This window comes from Cyprinodon tularosa, unplaced genomic scaffold, assembly GCF_016077235.1.
Source record: "Cyprinodon tularosa strain WSP-4 unplaced genomic scaffold, ASM1607723v1 ctg410, whole genome shotgun sequence".
Classification (NCBI taxonomy): Eukaryota; Metazoa; Chordata; class Actinopteri; order Cyprinodontiformes; family Cyprinodontidae; genus Cyprinodon; species Cyprinodon tularosa.
Window position 1 is genome coordinate 588,365 of NW_024039131.1, and position 21,044 is coordinate 609,408.

Sequence of the window (21,044 nt, forward strand, 5' to 3'; positions counted from 1 at the left end):
CATGATCAGGTGAACATCTACCACTGGTTGCTATTGTGCTATTTGTGAGGGTAGTGGGGGGCGGGGGGGCCTGGACCAGGGTCCCTTTGGTTCACTGGCAGCACCAGGAGGTGAAGCTGAAGACATTGACCTCTTATCATGTGATCAATGAAACCTCCTGCATGTGAAGCACCAATAATCTCTGCTGTTGCTGGTTCTAAGTGTGAGGCAGTAATTTATTCATTGAAGGTGTGTGTGTGCGGGGGTGTAGGGGGGGGCTGCTGTAATTGGTTTCTCCTAGCACCTCCTCATCTCTCCCAGTCCTCCTTAAAGCTGTCACACTGAGAATAGGAACCTGCTGCTGCCTCACACCTGATTGCGTAAAGGTGTCGACCTGAATGGGTGGTGCACCTGTGGGGAATGTGGGGGGTGCTACACCCACACTTGGTGTCTTACTTGCAGTCCAAGTCGATTGATCCAACCTATTAGAAAGCAGCTTTATGTGAGGCGCGTCCATCTTTGCAGCGTCTGCAAAGGTGAGTTTGTTAATGTTTGCAATGCTTGGTCTCTCAGAGCTCGTTCAGCAGCATCAGTTGCTGTGAAATGCTTACTGTGCTCAGAGCTGAAGAAACGCTTATAACTGTACAACGTTACAACTCTCCTGATTTAAGCTGGAGATTCACGATATTTAATGTAATTTCTATCACTCAAGGGATGGAGCTGAAGGATACTCACTTACATTTTCCTTGCCAGCCTTAATTGCAGTTTGGGCCCAGTGTGACAGAAATGATAAAGCACTCAGGGATCACCAAGACTGTAAAGTCTGTTAGTGGAGGGAATATCTTTTTCAGGTGTCTCACCCACTACCCTGTGAACTCCAGAAGACCCAAACTTCTGGGTGCTCCCGATGCACCAATGTGCTATTATCCTCCTGACATACCGAACATTTATGATTATCCTTAGTTCCTAAAAAAAACGCCATTCCTAAGTATCTCCTCCCATTCAGCCTCTGAAAGGTTGAACTTAAATCTTTCTCCTATGGATGTTTGAGGGGAATCAGATTCCATCTTAGAAAAGTGGAGACTGCATGACCTGAGGGCTTACTTGATGACATCTAAGAAGCTACAAGTTGAAGGGGCCGCCTCAGCAGACCCAAATGATGCATCTCCTGTTCGGGGCAGGATTAACTCCACAGCCAGGATTTCAAATGTCTTTAATCTTCCATTATCATATTAGATTAGATTAGATTCAACTTTATTGTCATTACACAGGTACAGGTACAAGGCAACGAAATGCAGTTTAGGTCTAACCAGAAGTGCAATAGCAGCAAGTGCAGGATAAATAATGGTTCCATAAATACAGGACATGGGTTTCTACTGAATAAGTATATTTACTAATAGATTAATATAATATATATATTATATAAATATAATATATTTGTAAAAGTTTGAAATAGAAGAGAAAATTAAGATATTTTCCAAGTTATTATCTTAATATATATTCGTAAAGGGAGAAACAGCGCCCTCCAAAAGCCTTAGTGGTGAAAAGTGCCAATACACCCACCTCAAAACTATAAAACATCATTAAAAATATGTAGTTTGCAGTAAAATCCAGAAAAACAAAAATCACAAATGTCAAGGAATACATCCTGCATATCCTAGAATTTTTTGAGATGCTTTACTAAATAGTTAAAAAAGTTGGAGGTCCCCATAAGATGCTCAGATATAAACAGATTCATACCAAACTTGGGGGTATTGAGTGATATCAAATGATAAATAACTGGTATAACTTTGGCTTGAATTGTTTTAAAACCTTTTGAAAAACACCAATTTCCTGTAAACACAAACTTTTGAAAAATCAGAGTGACTGACTGTGATGAAGAGCTGTGTTTTTTTTAACACCAAGGAAGCAGCAATTAAAGGAATGTATTCTAAAAGTCCTAGCTCTTTCAGGCAAAAAGAGCTCAGAGCTTCTTAACAGTTGATTGGCTGCTGGGTGGATTCAGCCTTTCAGAGGACGTTACATTGGTGACTAGGCTCTCTAAGAATTAATCCATCTTTGTGGGACCAGAAAGTTCGAGTTAAATCTGAAGTTATCTGGCTAAACCTGTAGGACTGTTTGACTCATTCAGAATCGGACCGAACTGCAGGTCAGCTGGTAAATGAAGACAGGAGTGTGAGCGGAGAAACCATGCAGGTGAGGAGAACATTGGGCTGTTGGATCAGGAAGTCATTGGACCAGAGTTCTCCTCTCCTCTGGTGTCCCAGAGCCTCCAAAGTTCCTGATGTCCTGAAGACTGGTTCTGAACCAGATCTGCTCTCCAGATTATTTTCTTCTTATCTGCTCTAATTCTTTCAGCCACTGTGGAGAAGAAGAACCATGTTACGTAGATAAGGAGACATTGCTAACTGACACCAGTAGTATAAGGATAGATGACAGATAGATGTTACCTTGATGAGGAGCAGGTGTGACCTAATTAGATCTAAATCAGAGAAAGGTCCTGAAGCTCCTCGTTGGTCTCTGGCCTCATTTAAAGCTCCATGGTTCAGATCCCAGTCCCACACTTTCATCTTTATGACAGATTTAAAGGCATTGAACCTGTCAGACATCAGAGCCTCGTAGTTCTAATCCAGTCTTCCACAGGGAGGAGGTTTCTGCCTTTAAACACACATCCTGAAGAGATATGAAGCTCAGTTTTCCCTACCTCTGAACTTCTGTCAGGTCTCTGCCTCCAACTCCTGCAGCCTTCAGTCTGTGCGTCAGACCGAGGTCATGGGAACCCACAGCTGCTGCTGTGACCACCTGCAGCCGGCCCACAGTGGGGTCCATCCTGGACTGTTTCCACAAGAAATAAACTGCTGCAGCTGAATCAACGTAGAGTCTGAGTTTGTTGTTGGTCGACTGTGGAGTGAATCTCCTCTAGAAATATATAAAATATTAAACATTAAAATCCATGATTCCATCGCTGCTCCTGTTAGTTTGAAATCTGATCACATTCTGCAGGAAATAAAAGAACAAAGGGTAAACGGGAAAATGATAGAAAAGCTAACAGTAAACTAGTTCCACAGGCGGCTACGTCTGGTAAAGAAACAGTTAATCAGATGAGCTCTAAGCCAGCTTTCTGTAAAAGGATGAAAGAGAAAACATCCAGTTAGTCCGAGGAAAAGCTGAGCCCAGAGCTATAGGACAGAAACAGGACTAAACTCTGAAAAAACACGCCCAGCTCCAACATCTAGAAACAAAGGTGTTGATGGCAGCAGCACAGCTCATATTTCTCTCTAGATGGAGTCACAGCCAAACAGGAACAGACTAGATGAAGCTACTATGAGAAAAAGGAGAGAGAGCAGAACGTTAGAGATTGAACTAACAGATTCTGCAAAGCGGAGTGGGAGAATAGAGATAGAATGAAGCAAAATGATGAAAAAGGGGTCCCTATGTCCTTGCCTGGTCCTCGGCTGGTCATACTCTGGTCCTTAGTTGGTCCTCGGCTGGTCCTTGGCTGGTCCTCGGCTGGTCCTTGGCTGGTCCTAAGTTGGTCCTCGGCTGGTCCTTGGCTAGTCCTAAGTTGGTCCTCGGCTGGTCCTCGGCTAGTCCTAAGTTGGTCCTTGGCTGGTCCTTGGCTATTCCTCAGCTGGTCCTCGGCTGTTCCTTAGTTGGTGCTAGGCTGGTCCTCGCCTGGTCCTTGGCCGTTGCTCGGCTGGTCCACAGTTGGTCCTTGGCTGGTCCTAAGTTGGTCCTCGGCTGGTCCTTGGCTGTTCCTTAGTTGGTCCTCGGCTGGTCCTTAGTAGGTGCTAGGCTGGTCCTCGCCTGGTCCTTGGCCGTTGCTCGGCTGGTCCTCAGCTGGTCCTTGGCTGGTCCTAAGTTGGTCCTCAACTGGTCCTCGGCTGTTCCTTAGTTGGTCCTCGGCTGGTCCTCGCTTGGTCCTCGGCTGGTCCTCGGCTGCTCCTTAGTTGGTCCTCGGCTGGTCCCTTAGTTGGTCCTCGGCTGGTCCTCGGCTGGTCCTCGGATGGTACTTGGCTGGTCCTTAGTTGGTCCTTGGGTGGTCCTTAGTTGGTCCTTGGGTGGTCCTCAGCTGGTCCTTGGCTGATCCTAAGTTGGTCCTCAACTGGACCTCGGCTGTTCCTTAGTTGGTCCTCGGCTGGTCCTCGCTTGGTCCTCGGCTGGTCCTCGGCTGCTCCTTAGTTGGTCCTCGGCTGGTCCCTTAGTTGGTCCTCGGCTGGTCCTCGGATGGTACTTGGCTGGTCCTTAGTTGGTCCTTGGGTGGTCCTTAGTTGGTCCTTGGGTGGTCCTCAGCTGGTCCTTGGCTGGTCCTAAGTTGGTCCTCAACTGGACCTCGGCTGTTCCTTAGTTGGTCCTCGGCTGGTCCTCGCTTGGTCCTCGGCTGGTCCTCGGCTGCTCCTTAGTTGGTCCTCGGCTGGTCCTTAGTTGGTCCTCGGCTGGTCCTCGGGTGGTCCTCGGCTGGTCCTCGGGTGGTACTTGGCTGGTCCTTAGTTGGTCCTTGGGTGGTCCTTAGTTGGTCCTCGGCTGGTTCTCGGCTGGTCCTTGGCTGGTCCTTAGTTGGTCCTCGGGTGGTCCTTAGTTGGTCCTCGGCTGGTTCTCGGCTGGTCCTTGGCTGGTCTTTAGTCTTGTCCTTGGTTTATCCGTGGCTGGTCCTTAGCTGGTCCTCGGCTGGTCCTCAGTTGGTCCTTGGCTGGTCCTTGGCTAGTCCTTAGTTGGTCCTCGGCTGGTCCCTTACAATTTTAGACATCAATCTTTGTACTAAAATATTTTTTCTGTCAGGATCTGGAATGGTGTGGTTTCATAACATGTCCTCACCTGACTCCTCATCATCCAGAGTAGTCAGCTAAGGTGGACATCTGTCTGTGGTGCCTCCTGGAAGCCTCCCTCTAAGTGTTCTAGGACACCATGGAGGGACTATGTTTCTCTGCTGCCTGGAGCACCCCTAGCTTCCCCCAGCAGAGCAGGAGGAGGTCGAGGCAAGTCTGGGAGTCTCTGCTGAGACTGCTGTCCCCTGGATCTGGTATCACATGGAACAGCTCCATCCGACGCCCGTCAGTCAGCATCCACCATGATGTTCCCTCATGAAGGGGCCAAACGCTCAGCTCACTTTCTAATCAGCCTCTCGGCAGGTTTGTGGAGCTGTGATGTAATAATGCTATCAGTGCTTTTCAGGTAGCTGTAGGTGATCCTACAGCAGTGAGATTTAAATTATTCTGTCATTCTGAATAAAGACTCTAGACATGTCCAACCCTGTAAGGCTCTAATACTGGATGATAGAGCCATCACAGCTAAAGTGATGTCTGACGTTGGTTTCTGTTTTCCACCTGAAGGTTTCTTTAGTTAGCCTAGAGCAGCTAATGAGTGACAGCAGTATGGGAGTAGCTGTGATTTTCCCACCATTACTCAGAGTTTCTAAGGGTTCTGGATGTTTCTAAGGAGCTGAACTTCTCATACTACCATGATGGGTGGCAGCTGGACCTTGTGTGTGTCTTTGTGTATATCTGGTCTCCATGAGAACAAATGGTGTTTGAGGGTTGGGTGCTGGGTTCAGAACTGTGGTGTTAATTGGGTTTAGGTGGGGTAAGGGTTAACCTGTACTCATAGGGTAGGGGTCACAGTTAGGCTGTAGAAATGGGTCAGAAATAAGGCTCTGGGGGTGCCGCGAGATGACAGGGTAGGGGGCGGGGGGTGATTTAGTCCTTTCTGCGGCTGTCACAGGTTCAGGTCCCGACCTGTCAGGCTATGCCTCATGTCTTCTCTCTAGTCCCATTTCCTGTCTGTCTTATTTCAAAAGGAATACAATAAAGGCTTCTAGAGCCTGAAAATGATCTTTAGACGTCAATGCGAAGTCCCCAAAAGGACAGTGAAACCTGAATGTTATTGGTTTGCTGTAATAACCTTTGCTTTTGTCTGTGTGTGTTTTCAGCAAGACTACAGTCTGATAGTGGAGGCATGGGATGAGGACAATGGCACACACAGCAGCGGTAAGCTTCATCTCTGCTCACATCAACATTTTAGGCTGGGATCAAACTTAAACTTCAGCACAAGTTTAAAGAAGTTCACATCTGTATCCTGTCCTGATGAACCTGATCAGACCTCTGCTCAAAGCAAACGGCCATTTCCAGGGAAGGAGTCCAGGTTTACAGCGTAGCCTCCACTCAGAACACCAACATTTCAACATGGAGGAGACTCTGCCTCATGCCAGTCTACATGGATGGATGACTGAGACAGTGAGCAGCTAGATGTGGATCTAGAGTGAAGCTTTTAGTGATCAGTAGGATGAGAACAGTAGGAGGGGAGGGGCTAGGTGGGCTAGGTGGGCTTTCCAAAGGGAGGGGCCCCAGAAGGCTGATTCCTTTTCATGCTGAGAAGCAGCAGCTCCACTTCCATCACAAACGTCAACGCCATTTATCTTGTCAGTGCAGCGGTCCCTCCTGCAGAGGATGCTGCCCTCACAGGTGGAACGCTGGCGTTAAGCTTCCTGCTTCTTCCACCTGATGGCCAAACGCTCCAGTTCCTGTTGCATTCACTGTCCTCCTGGACCCACAGATCAGATGGGACCCCTCTACCATGCAGACTGGATGGAGGGGCCGAGACATGACATTCTGGAGATTCTTGTCTTACATCCATCTAATGAGTTTGTAAAAGACACATGAAGAGACTCAATTCTTCTGCAATGATCTCAGATTCTTCAAAGCAAAGAAAAACAGGATGTTTGACAATAAACTGGAATCAAACGTAGCTGTAATGAGCCCAGTGCCATGTGTCTCCTGGTGTCCTTCTATGAACATTTAGAGAAGAACAGGGGAAAGCTGGAATTGATGGAAGGGAAGTGGATCAGGGAGGTGCACCACAGAAGACAGTGGATTTGTCTCAACATGCATCCCAATCATATTATAAAGAAGACCAGCAGCTGCCCAAAACATGGAGCTCAGTGGTTCAGCTCTGACATGTAAAAGGCAGCAGAAAAGTTCTCCCTTTGTGGGATTTCTCAATCAGCTGCTTAATCAGCTTCATGCAGTCCACTAGCCTCCCAGCAGCTCCCTACAGCCCAGCCTGCACCACCCTGCAGCCCGGCCTGCACACCCCAGCGGCCCAACCTGCACACCCCAGCAGCCCAGCCTCCAAGCCCCTGCAGCCAAGCCTCCACGCCCCTGAAGCCCAGCCTGCGCCCCTCTAACCATTGTCCCTCTAATCAGCCTCCCTCCACCACCTTTTTATAAACATCTAATTTAGAAGCTGCTGGTTCTCCAACGTGCTCTGAATCTGTCAGAAAGATCTTAATTGCCTCCTAGCTTGCCTTTCCCATTCGCTGACATGCCTGCCAGTCGGACGTAAAGCTTGTAAGATTTTGAAGGGACCGGATCTTAAAGACCCGGATAACCTTTATACTTTGTTGCCCTGGCAACTGGTACCATGAAAACTGTCTCACTCATCTCTAACCTTTTACCTTGCCATTTCACTAATGCCACTCCAGATGTTTGGAAGACAGCTTTGGTTAGTTATTTACCCTTAGTAACTATTATCCTGGAAAGGTTGATTAATGAGCACCTCGAGGCCCGGCTTATTTTATGGAGTCATCCGTCTGTCTGCTGTTAGCACTTTAGCAGCCACAGCTAAGGTACCAACTGATTCTGAAAGGAAGTTGGATGCCAAAGACTGATGTTCTGACCTTCGTATGCCGGTGCTTTTACATTTTAGTCACCCTCTGTGTGGTTTTCAAACTGTCTGTCTGAATGTCAACCATGTGTAAAAGCCAGTGGAAGGTGTCCCTCTAGGCTCCATTCTGGGTCCTACCTCAGAAACTTACTGAGGCCAGGATGCGTCTCTATGCTGATGACACCATGATCTGCTGTCATTGGTGGTTTGTTGCTTCACTTCCAGCCTCTGCAGTCTGATTCCATCCAGTTAGACTTTTACTTGTTATTAATGCTGATAAACAAAGGGAAGGATAACACCAAACACATGAAAAAGACCCATGTGTAAAACTGGGCTTCTCTTTTAGAAGTGTTCATGGTTCTCCCGTGTTTTTCTGTAAATAATCACTTTCTTATCATGGAGTCTAGCATTTATTACAAGTTGTCACCCTTCACCACCTGCTGCAGCCTGTGCTCCCTGTGGTGGATTTCTTCCAGTTTCCCCTGAATTGATCCTGCTGTAAAATTCCTAAGGTTTTCCTTCAAACTCTCCTGTTTAAGGATTTTGTTATTTAATGGAACTGACGTCTGCTTTGGTCTTTAAATGAGGGTGCAGGTCTGAATGAAGGTTAACCACGCTGCATATTGTTTTTGTCTATCCAAAAATATCAATTACAAAAGGTTGAAGCTTTAGGCTGGAAGGTAAATAACATTTAGATGCTTTCGTAGATTAATGTGTAATGCAGGTTGCATCACAGCCTGAATATTAAACCTATTAAATATATTAAGCCTGAATATCCCCCCATGTGGTGTAAAGAAGTTTCACCCCATGTGGGTAACTGTTCAGTTTGGTTCCCACAGTGTTTTCCTCCACCTCTTTCTGAGAATTCCTGCTTTTTCCAGAATTGTTTGTGAAATACGTCAGAGAGCAGGCAGCGACCTGTAGCTCTGAATTAAACCAGGTGGAGCTGACATTAGTGAGCTGCTATTGTAATTATAGAGAGAGAAAGTTCCCATCTTTCCAGGTGCAACTGAGGAGCCCAGTATGGATCTGCTGGGAATTATAGAACCAGCAGCTCATTGGTGGAAATGTCTGCAGTCGAACAGGAAGTGAGACACAGTGAAACATTTGGGGAAATGCATGAACCAAAAGAAACAGACCCTGATGAAAGATGAAAGGAGCGATTAAGCGGCGGTCCAGTTTGAACTGGAGTCAGTCCAGTTGACCTCAGACCTGCCGGTCCAAGCTGGGGTGTTCAGAAGCGGTCAGTTAGGATGGTGTGGAACCAGGTCATGATTGGCTGGTTCCCCAAAATGGCTAGAAGAAACAGCTCTGCTAGCTTCTGTCTTTCAGCCATTTTGTTTCAGATCAGCTGCTGCGTTTGGATGATGGTCTTCTTGATGACGGTGTTCGGACAGAACATCAGCTGCTGGACAGACGTCCTCAGATGTGACTGAATGCCAGAATAGGTCCTCTGGTTGTCCAGCACTAACCCCCCGCCCGCAGAAATCCTTCAGTAATTAGCTGCAGACATTGCTGCATACTTTGCTGCAAACTTTGCTGCAGACATTGCTGGAGATATAGCTGCAGACATTGCTGCAGACATTGCTTCAGATAATGCTGTAGACATTGCTGCAGACATTGCTGGAGATATAGCTGCAGACATTGCTGCAGACATTGCTTCAGATAATGCTGTAGACATTGCTTCAGTTATAGCTGCAGACATTGCTTCAGATAATGCTGTAGACATTGCTTCAGTTATAGCAGCAGACATTGCTGCAGACATTGCTGCAGATATAGCTGCAGACATTGCTGCAGACATTGCTTCAGATAATGCTGTAGACATTGCTTCAGTTATAGCTGCAGACATTGCTTCAGATAATGCTGTAGACATTGCTTCAGTTATAGCTGCAGACATTGCTTCAGATAATGCTGTAGACATTGCTTCAGTTATAGCAGCAGACATTGCTGCAGACATTGCTGCAGATATAGCTGCAGACATTGCTGCACATATAGCTGCAGACATTGCTGGAGATATAGCTGCAGACATTGCTGCAGACATTGCTGTAGATATAGCTGCAGACATTGCTGTAGACATTGCTTCAGATATAGCTGGAGACATTGCTGCAGATATAGCTGCAGACATTGCTGCAGACATTGCTGTAGATATAGCTGCAGACATTGCTGTAGACATTGCTTCAGATATAGCTGGAGACATTGCTGCAGATATAGCTGCAGACATTGCTGCAGAAATTTGTGAGGATGCCTCCAGAGGACAGCGTTCCTCTCACATGGCTGCAGGAGAGAAGCAGCTGAAGGAGATTATCTGATTCACCTCTATATGAGTAATGAGTTGGCAGACTCTCCATTCCAGGTGTTCACCATGAATGATTTCAACTGTCACAACTGATTTATAAAACGCAGCCCTTAGAGGCTATGATGGAGGCTGCATGGATTCATTCAGCTCTTTGGTTGTCTATCCAGCAGAGATGAACTGTTCCTTTGATAACAGTTGGTGTCTGATGGACACATCTTGCCTGGGCTTCATGTCAGAGGTCACCCCCTCTCCCTCACCTTGGGAAGCCCAATGCCCCCAGTAAAGTCACGGTGGTTACCTCAGGGTCAAATGTGAAACATGTTCCTTTAAATGCGTCTTTCTGCTTACCCCCCTAGTTGTAGGTCATAGGTTATATAGCTGTAGGAACTGCAGACTTCTGCAATAATATCCCATTACTTCTTAAAGGGCCGGATCACATTTCATTACTCTGAGCAAGCAAGCAATCAAGGTAAATCAACTGGAATGAAGCCGAACCAAACAGCAGAACAACGCATCATGATCATAAAAATAACAGAATCATTTAGAGGTCAGACTTTACTCGATTAACCGATTATTGAAATCATCCATCCATCATCCTTTAATCCCTTCTGGGCTGGTGAGGGATGCTGGTGCCTACCTCCTGCTGTCTATGGCGGGGTCCATCCTGGACAGGTCACCAGTCCTGAAAAATCATAAACTAAAATAATTGAATTATTATTCACCAATTCAATTATCATTCTTAATGAAAGTTAGCAGGTATTTCACCAAAGCTGTCAAAAATAATTTTGCATTTAAGATGAAAATTAAACAAATCTGCTATTAAATTGTTTTACATGATTATTAACTGGTTTTTGACAGAGATAGTTTACAGACTTGTTTGTCTAAATATAACTACTTATTAATGAAGTAACAGAGACACAGAAATCCATAAACTGCTAGTTTCTACCAGTGTTTAGCTGCTAATCATATTTATTTTTATTTGATTAGAATAATGGATGACTAAACTAATCAATAGCTGCAGCTCTACTTTCAACATTTATGGGGGACATTTCTGGACAAAGCTCTCAGTGTGATTAGATCAGGTCGGGACTTTGACTAGGCTATCTGAGCTTATGAATCTGCAGTAATCTGAGCCATTGCATGTCTTCAGGGTTCTATTCAGTTTATTTCTATAGCTCAAATTTACATCATGTCGTCTCAGGTCACTTTATAGATCCACATCAACCAGACCATCCAGTCAGATTGGTTCAAAGTTTTCTATCTAAGGAAAACCAGTTGATTGCATCGACTCATTGAGTCTTAAGCAATCCCTCACACTAAGTATGCTTGTAGCAACAGTGGAGAGGAAAAACTCCCTTTGAACAGGGAGGAACCTCCAGCAGAACCAGGCTCAGTGTGAGCAGCCATCTGCTGAGGCCGACTGGGGTTCAAGGAGACAGAAGCAGACATAGAAAAAGAAGCATAGATACAGAAGGCAACCAGCTTCAAAGGAGACCCCGTCCACGAAATACACAGCGAGGGTCAGAGTTCAGCTCAGGTCTCCTGCAGGATGGTTCTGATTTACCTTCATCCATTTTCCCCATGCAGACCCATCAGCCTCCTAAGCTAACCTGCAGCATCAGGATTCAACGTTTTCTGTAAATCATCCAAACATCCATGGAAAAGCCTGCCGTCCTTCATCAGTACGGAGCAACTTCCCTGCTCCACCTCCTGCTGTATTTGGACCTCAAAGAACTCGGATGGGGGCTTGATGGTGTTACCATGGAAACATCCGTGAGACAGGCAGGCTGAGGCAGTTTGCATGTGCGCTGAGACAGGCGGGAGCGGGGTTAAGGAATCTGGGCGTTAGGGAAGTTAAAGTTTGAGGGAGAAGCAGTGGTTTGAACTGTGCGCTGGTTCTATCATCACCTCGATTGTTTCAGAACCATCAGAAACGTTTCTGTTTTGCCGCTTCATGGTTTTTCCTCTGAAGCAGGTTGAATGACAAGGAAATGGCACAGAAGCTGCTGGGTTCCTTCAGACTCGCCTCTCCATTGTTGCTCCTCCACGCCTGTTCTTCGCCTCCTATAATTTCCTGCTTTGCTTCGACAGAGTCAGGGCTGAATAAACAGAGGAAAAAACAGGGTGTTAGGGCAGAGCGGAACTGATCAGGAAGAAGCTTTTAGGTTATCGAGCCGCCACAGGTCCCACTGCTACGTTTCCTCCATTTCTCTACTTCTTTCTGCTGGAGATGTTTGATAGGAGACCCCGCCCTCTTTTCTGATGCTTTCCAACATCTGGCGTTCCCGCAGCTCCATGGAGTCGGACCTGTTCCTGGACGGTCCTTCAAAGCTTTGGGTTGTTTCAGCTTATCTCACTTCAGTTTCAGGTGTGATAAAGCAAATGAACCCCCCTCCCCTCAGGTGGGTTACAGTGTTTTGTTTTTTTGCTTCTGCATTTTGAATCCCAGTCTGAGGCTGTGGCTCTCTGGGAGTAACGCTCCATGTACCGACGTTCATCCTGATGCTGAACAGAGACAGATAGAAACCTGCAATAAGACACAAAGACTCACATGAATGTTTTTGATTTCTTTCTTCCTGTTCCTGCTCCTCTTTCATCATGTTGGGATCATTTCTCTGTACTTTCTGTTGCTGCTTGCAGACAATGAGCTTCTGATCGAACGCGTCATCCTCAAAGGGAAGATTAACCCTGGAGAAGAGAAGCAGCTGTTGGAACATAAAGGCGCCGTGGCTACCATTAGCTTCACCATACGCGTTCGCTGCGATGAGCACTACTATGGAATCAGATGCAACGTGGTGTGTCGCCCTCGAGACGACTACTTTGGACATTATAAGTGTGACCATTCTGGGAAGAGGCACTGCATGGAGGGCTGGAAGGGAGAGGACTGCAAAACAGGTGAGACACTAAAACAGGAAGAGTCTTTTCATCCATCTAGATTACGGGAAATACTTTCTGGATCGAACATGAAACCTCTGAATCAGGCTCAGACTGGGAGCAAATTCCGGCCCTGGCATTTTCCATCTATACCGGCCCAGTTATGGACCCCCCTCCCCATCCACAATGTGCATACTAATACACATTGTGGATTAACTGATCTATCTTCAAGCATCACATGACAACCATCACCAAGACTTCTATAATGCAGTTTTTCTGGCTTTGGTTATTAACTCGCGACTGTGACTGCTGCTGCATAACATCCACACTCACCACATCAGCAGGGTTACCAGATGTCACTGACTCATGTTTTCCAAGCCAAACATTTTTCATAAACCACCTGGATATACGAAATCTCACCCAATTTTAACCAAAGTCTATCGATCTCTTAGGCCATAAATCTAAAGAAGAACATTTTTTTAGCCATAGATGGCCATCCTAAACTGCCAGATTAGGAAACGTCCCAACATGGCAACAAAGCACGTAAGATGGGAAACGTTAGCCTTTAGATGCAAAACCCCAATCATGCACCGCAACATATTCAAACATAAATTTGCCATATATAAGAGGAACATCGTAGTTTCGTTTAAAGAAATCATTTTATTTTTATTATAATTTAGTTTGTTGCAAGGATTTTACAGGTTGAAGAACTAGAAAATTACACCATATATCAACTGTCACAATGATGTGCATTACAAGGAAGGGCTATATATACTGCATGAATCATTTAGGTAGTAAAAAAAGGGATTACTTCTTGAGCTCCTTGAGTTATTTACTGTCACAGGTAGGAGCTTCGCCCGGAGAGTAAGTGTTGGAGCCGGTATGATTTAAGGAGGGCTGGCCCTCGCATGCTGAAATGAAGACGGGCCCGCTGGGCAAATGCCCACTATCACAGATTACCAGTCAGAGCCTGGTCTGAATGCTGCACAATTGTACACTGTACAAAGTTTCCCCCTTTAAGGGGCGAATTTCCAGTCGTGCAAGAATTTTCCGATCAGTCTAACTTTCAGCCTGGTGGTGCGCAGTGTAGTGTACAGTGGGTAACGAGGGGCGATCAGCCTCTAACAACCACCTCCCCATCAGGAATCGTGAGGTCGGGAGAAAATCAAACAGGTTTGATTTTCAGTCAACCGTCGTGGGCAAATCGCTCAGAAACAAAGATTCTTCTTCTTCCTCTCAGAGGCAAACCCAGAAGCATGGCGGGGATGCAATGAGTGCAATGTGTGCTCAGCCATCTCTTTGTCCAAATATGTCGTCGGCTTTTCTTTTTAGGGGTGTTTTAAGCACAAAATTGCAGAAATTATCAAGGCAGCCCGTTTCATTCTAGTGAGCTTCATACTTCTACTCGTTTGGCTTCCGGATAGACGAGTCAGAGCAGCTCCATCTCACTGCGGAGCTGAGTCCCACGTGGGTTTTAGATGTACAGCTTGAGCTGGTAGATGGCATCAGAGCGTCGGGTCGCACATACCTACAGTGTGCAGCTACTGCAACAATTGAAAAAATCGCACAATGTATGACCGGCTTTACAGGCTATATTTAACATATCAATGACTTTGGGTCTGGTCAGATCAATCATTATGTTTTGAACAAGAAAGTAAAAAAAAAAAACAGGAATGGAAGCAGCATTAAGTGATATCAGGGTGGGGGTGTTAGGGGTCGCTGATGATGATACGGACTCAGGACACGGAGGCCTAACTAAACCTGGACATTAGAGTCTCGTCTGTCACATTTCCTGAAACAAACTTCACTCTCCTTCCTTGTTCAAGAGTTCAGTGCTTTCTTTCCTAAAGACATTTAAACATTGAATAAATGAAAATAAAGCAGTCGTCACTAGAACAGTCGGTCAGAAACTCATTCTGGGGTCACGTGTCCTCAGGTCTGACGTCCTTAAGTCATGTAGAGTCACTTCAGAGGAATGCTGGGAAACTGGTGGACGGCGCCGCTTCACCACCTCTGTCCTGTTTTATAATCAAAGGTATTCAGTGAGTTTGGTTTCCAGATCTTAACGTGCTTTCTTCCTCTTCTCTCCAAAGCCATCTGCAAACAGGGATGCAGCCCCTTCCATGGGACCTGCAGCGTTCCAGGAGAATGCAAGTAAGTCAGCCTTTAAGGTTCTCTGGGTTTTCTCTTGTCTTTGCCATCAGGCTGCCTGCAGTCCTGCTCTGACACCGTCGCTATGCTTCCTGTTTCACAGCTGGCCTGATGGGTTCATATTTACACTCAGGAAGACATTTTCTCTAGCTTGCATCTTTCTTTGCTGTCACTCTTGTCTGTATGTGAAGCTTTGACCTCTTAGTCCTGTTTTACCTCCTATCCTTAACAGAACTGCTCAGTTGACCCATGACCATGAAGTTCTGTGCGTCTGGAACCTAGGAAACAAGCGTTTTTTACAACGTTTAAACTCATTTGGTTTTTCAACAGCAGTTGGCAAAGTTTAATGATTTGGTGTGTTCAAAATTTAAAATGTCAATAATAATTAGTTCTGTTTTGATCATTGATTGAGTTTTCTGTAGTCCTTCATATACGATTAGGACTAGAAGTGAATGGCAGGTAAGGAGTTTTATTGGGTCACAGTGAGCTGCTGTCTCAATTCAATTCAGTTTATTTCTATAGCGCCAATTCACAACACGTCATCTCAGGGCACTTTACAATTCACCAGATCATCCAGTGAAATTGATTCAAGGTTTTCTATCTAAGGAAAACCAGCTGATTGCATCGACTCATTGACTCTTCAGCAATCCCTCACACTAAGCATGCTTGTAGCGACAAGGGAGAGGAAAAACTCCCTTTTAACAGGAAGAAACCTCCAGTAGAACCAGGCTCAGTGTGAGCGGCCATCTGCCGAGGCCGACTGGGCTTCAAGGAGACAGAAGCAGAGATAGAAAAAGATATCATCATGTTTGTGTCCATCTCCTGGGTTAGCATGTGAATGCTCATGGTACGTTCAAAGATAGCTTGGAAAAATATGTTTCTGCACATTATTAATGATTTTAACAGTTTTTACGAGTTTAATGCAAGCCATATTTTTTCCACATTTTGTTTAAAAATCCATTAAAAAAGAGCGGCTTATTTAGAAACAATAGGCTGCATGATTGGTCAACACACAACACTTGCTGAGTGTTGTGCTGTGTCCCTATTGGCTACCCGCCAACATGGCAGGCAGATTGATAGTTTCACAAACGTTACTCACATCTGGCGGCTTGGTGGGTGCCAATTTCTTTTTCTGCACTTAATAAAACCAAAACTGCTGGTTTATTTTTACATTCTTGTATAGATCTTGAATAGTTTTAGTATCAGATTGGACTTCATTTTACCATCCATCCACTTTCTTCCTAAACATTAAACCATGGATCATAGGTGATCTGAAGAAACTGCTCATAAAAACAACGCAAGCCTTTAAAGAGGGAGACGGGGGATTAATGAGGAGAATACAAAAGCAACTAAAGATTAGAGAAAACAAGGAGGCAAAGAGGAAGAGGCTGGAAAACAAGCTCCAGCAGAAGAATATCAGAGATGAAGAAGATCCCAGGCTTGAAGCAGAAGGATTATCAGACAGATGGAACTCAGACTCTGGTCACGGAGACATGGCTAAAGCACCTGGACGCTGGACGCTATTGTGGACCTGCTTGGATTCACTGTGGTGGGAGCTGACAGAGACACCAAAGCTAGTGGGAAACGGAAAGGTGGGGGCCTGATCATCTTTATGAACCAGCGCTGGTGTAACCCAGGACATATTTCAGTTAAGACTGTGTTATGCTGCCGGGACCTCAACCTGTTAGCTGTTGGCTTGCAGCCATATGATCTGCCGAGGGAATTCAGTTACATGATCGCCATCTGTGTTTACGTTCCCCCGAGAGCAGACTCTTTCTATAAGCAGATACACAGCTAGACTGCAGACTCAGCACCTTAATGCAGTTATAATCATTTCGGGTGACTTTAACCATTCAGCGTTGGACCCTGCTTTGCCTGTTTTCCATCAGGCTGTTGACTGTCCAACAAGAAACAACGGGACAATCGACCTCCTGTATGCTAATGTGAGGGATGCATATGTTTATTTAAAAACAGCAGATCTGCAGTGAACAGCTAGGATATCTAAGGCAGGAACCTCTGCAGAAAGGAAACACAGGTTAGTGACCACATTTATCTGACAGAGGATGATTACAAATGTGTGAGTCACTATCCTGCTTTATACTAGGAAATGAGCACAGCGCTAACGTCTGCAGGGAAGGTGATTTCATCAACTGTTATTAAACATAATTGTATCCGAAGAACCAAATCAGAACAAACCACAGTTTTACCTGCAGGAATGACGCAGCTCTGAAAAAGTAGAAGCTTAATGGGGGATAGTTGACCTCTGGGTGACCTTTAATATCTCTGAAACAACAGCAGCTCATATCTTCTTTTTTATTTATTCATTTATTCTTCATTTTTCCAATTGAACATTTTAACTCCACAAACCTGCTCTATAGAAGCAATAACCACTCAGTCTATCAGAGTTTTTTTCTCGTCGGTGGGGGGTCAGCTTCATGCAGCTGAAGCTCCTCCTACTTGATGAAGTGGTCCAGGATGTTTACAGTGTTGAATTACCTGCTAGAGGAAACCACCGCCTTCAGTCTGAACGCACCTTTAGACAGACCACTATTAGACAGACCACCACTAATAGACAGAAAGGCCATTACAGACAGACCACTATTAGAAAGACAGACCACTACAGACAGACCACTAATAGACAGACAGCCCACAGACAGGCCACTACAGACAGACCACTATTAGATAGAAAGACATCTTTTAGACAGACAGACCACTACAGACAGACCACTAATAGACAGACCACTATAAACAGACCACTATTAGACAGACAGACAACTACAGACAGACCACTATTAGACAGACTACCACTACTAGATAGACAGACCACTATTAGATAGACAGACCACTTTTAGACAGACAGATACTACAGACAGACTATTAGACAGACCACTATTAGAAAGACAGACCACTACAAACAGACCACTAATAGACAGACCACTATAAACAGACCATTATTAGACAGACAGACCACTACAGACAGACCATTATTTGACAGACCACTATTAGACAGACAGGCCACTGGTAGACAGACGGACAACACTAGACAGACAGACCACTACATACAGACCCCTATTAGACAGACAGACCACTACAGACAGACCCCTATTAGACAGATAGACAACTGGTAGACAGACGGACAACACTAGACAGACAGACCACTACATACAGACCCCTATTAGACAGACAGACCACTACAGACAGACCCCTATTAGACAGATAGACAACTGGTAGACAGACGGACAACACTAGACAGACAGACCACTACATACAGACCCCTATTAGACAGACAGACCACTACAGACAGACCCCTATTAGACAGACAGACCACTACAGACAGACCCCTATTAGACAGACAGACAGACTAATAGTGGTTAAAAACAGCTCAGCATTAGTGCACCCTTTAATTAGGGATAATAATGTGTGTTTGAACTGAAGTGCTTGTGGTAGTAGCGCTGTTGCTGTGGCAGGATGGTGTTTCTAACATGGTAGTTTTGTGCAAACCTGAAACGGCTGGAATTCCGCAGGTTTTTTGTCCATTCTAATTAAATAAGGCCCAGTTATATAGAGAAGGCTTTTCTAGCAACATAGAGCAACAAAGACTAGCTGTAAAAACAGTTTCTTATGATCCGGATGTGATGTTTTACTGCTGGAAATACCAAATTACTTTTATGGTTAAAACCCGCTAAACTGATGCCGTTAACACTGATCCATGTACGTAATGTCTTCATTATCATCAGAAAGCTCAGGTAGTCAGATCCAGGCTGGGTAGAGGATACATCCAAGTCACAGACTGAGGAGACCCACCATGCTGACAGCGAGACGACAGGAAAACACAGGAAAGCTCCTTAGGAATTATCGGGTGCCATTTAGTGAGTAGTTGGCTATATAGTCCATAAATGATGAATGTAAAGAATGGCCTGAATGCTAACTGAAGGCACAGAAGTAAGCTTGTAGTTTTTTGTTTGATGAATATTTCATATTTCATTATCAAGATCTGATCAGTCTATGTTTTTATTTTGTAATGCAGATGGTCTAATTAGGGACAACCTACTCGATTGATCAAAAACCAAATATGTTAAACTATATTGGTCTGAATTTGAAATCACTGATAGAAGCAGGCTAATCAAAAATATCCATTTCTATCCAGCTCTGTTTAAAGTCTGAAGCATGAATCATCTGTGACGGTAGAAAGTTTGCACCTATGTTTTTAGGCTTGAAGCGAGATGATGAACGCTGCAGTATTTTCATGCTGTTTACGGATCATGCTCTCAGGCCAAGAGAACAGGCTGTAAAGCTCATTTTGAACATTTCCAGTTTGTTGTGTTAGGTTGCGGTGTAATTCATCTCTGATCAGATTCAACGAGGCAAAGTCGGTGGGCTCCAAGCAGAAGAAAATAACACTAACAGGGTTCTTAGAGCTGCAGGTTGGAGAGGAACACCCTGGAATGTGCCTCAACATGTGACTGAAGCCGCATGGCTGCAAGGAAAACACACAAACCCACTTCTGTGAGGACAACACCTTCTTTATCAGGGATTTCTGGGTCTAAATTTATCAAACCACACAGAGAAACCTTTTTTTTCGAACTACTGTGGAAAAATCCAGGCTTGTGTTTGGTCTTTCAGGCTCTAGGCTCAGGTGCTGTTCAAAGGAAAATCCGATTTACTTCCAGCCTCAATCATCCAGGTCCAAAAAGTTAGAATCACTTCCAAACATTTGCATTTCCAACTCCACAACACAGAGGGGGGGAAATGTTTACTTTCTGGATGTGGATCATCCACCTATGCTCCCAGTATAGAGCCTAGGGGTCCCAGTACATCACTGCTTTCCTTTCATCATAATCCTTCTAATATCAGGTCTTCTGTTTCCTTCATTCGGCTATCCAAAGCCGACATCAGGGTCTCCCAGAAGGTCACAGACTGAGGAAACTTTTAAAGATCTCGCCTTCAGGGGCGGGGTCCATAACAGCAGCTCACCCTGAGGGGGTGAAGCTGTTGGAGAAGCGTTACTCTGAGAAGAAGCTGATTGGACTTTAGCTTTAGAAGAGCTGAAGTTACAAGGCTCAGTTTAGCCAAACATGGCGGCGTGGTTCTAAAGGGTTCTGAGCTGAGCCAGATTCTTTGTAAACCGTGGTGGGATTGTTCTTTAGATGTTACGGTTGAAGGAAGCATGAGGAAGAAGGTCAGGTTATCCAGAACCAGAAGTTTGTGCTTTCCTGCTCTCTCCGTGTGTCAGAACCAGAACTGTAGCTAGGCTGCAACAGGCTAAAGCTGCGACTACACGGCACAACATTTTCAATTGCAGAGTTCAAAAGTTCACATATTTTGACGACATGCAACGCAATAAATAAAGGTATCTATCAAACAAAGAAGACGGTTTATTGTTTGGTGCATGTGGAATGTGAAAATCTGTGAGGAAAGAGCTTCAACATGTGATTTACTAACAAGTCACAACGAAAATATCACTCAGGTTTGATTGGCCCTCACCAGTCTCCGCCAGTGACCCCCTTGTGTACTGAACGACGCACACTATGGTTCGCTTAGAGTCAGCTGAATTCCCAAAGTTGTCCCATGGCTGCAAAAGTGTCTAAGAAACAACCGAAAATCCCACAGTCTGTGCAGCGCTTAAGTCTCTCTGCTGGGTTTGGGCTCCAAGCTACCGGGTCTCTTATACTGGCCCCTCCAGCTCTGTTCCAGCTCACCTGGTTTTGATGTGCCTGAGGGGTCCCTGGCAGGAACCTAGGGCCTCCTCTGTTGAACGGACGGTTCCCCCCTTGGTTTGTGGCTCCCTGTAACCTGACCTGTGATTCCAGCCAGGCAGCCTGTCCACTGCTGCTGACAGGAGACCACAGATCAGGTCTGAACCGCCTCCTACCGCTCAGGGCTGAGGTTTACTCGCGCGTTGGATTGTCCAACTGTTCTGTGGTGTGCTTCGTGTCTGTGGCATGTGCGCACCGTGTGCTCCGTATGCGAGCCCATAGAAGTAGGGGTCGTGATCAACATAACCAGCGGAAATGCATAAAAAAAAAAAGAAACAGTTAAAATACCTCTTCCAAAATGGCTTAGCTCAGTATTGTTTATTTAAGAA

The 21,044-nt window shown here is 45.3% G+C and overlaps 1 protein-coding gene across 2 annotated transcripts in view; it reads left to right on the forward strand.

The window, feature by feature from the left end:
- LOC119792148 (protein jagged-2-like) overlaps nt 1-21,044 on the forward strand; it is a 72,562-nt gene that overhangs the window by 22,994 nt on the left and 28,524 nt on the right. For both annotated transcript variants that reach the window (XM_038298640.1, XM_038298638.1), the window contains exons 3-5: nt 5,906-5,963; nt 12,575-12,829; nt 14,902-14,962. In XM_038298640.1, coding sequence (XP_038154568.1) covers nt 5,906-5,963; nt 12,575-12,829; nt 14,902-14,962 — 374 coding nt within the window. The remainder of the gene's footprint in view (nt 1-5,905; nt 5,964-12,574; nt 12,830-14,901; nt 14,963-21,044) is intronic.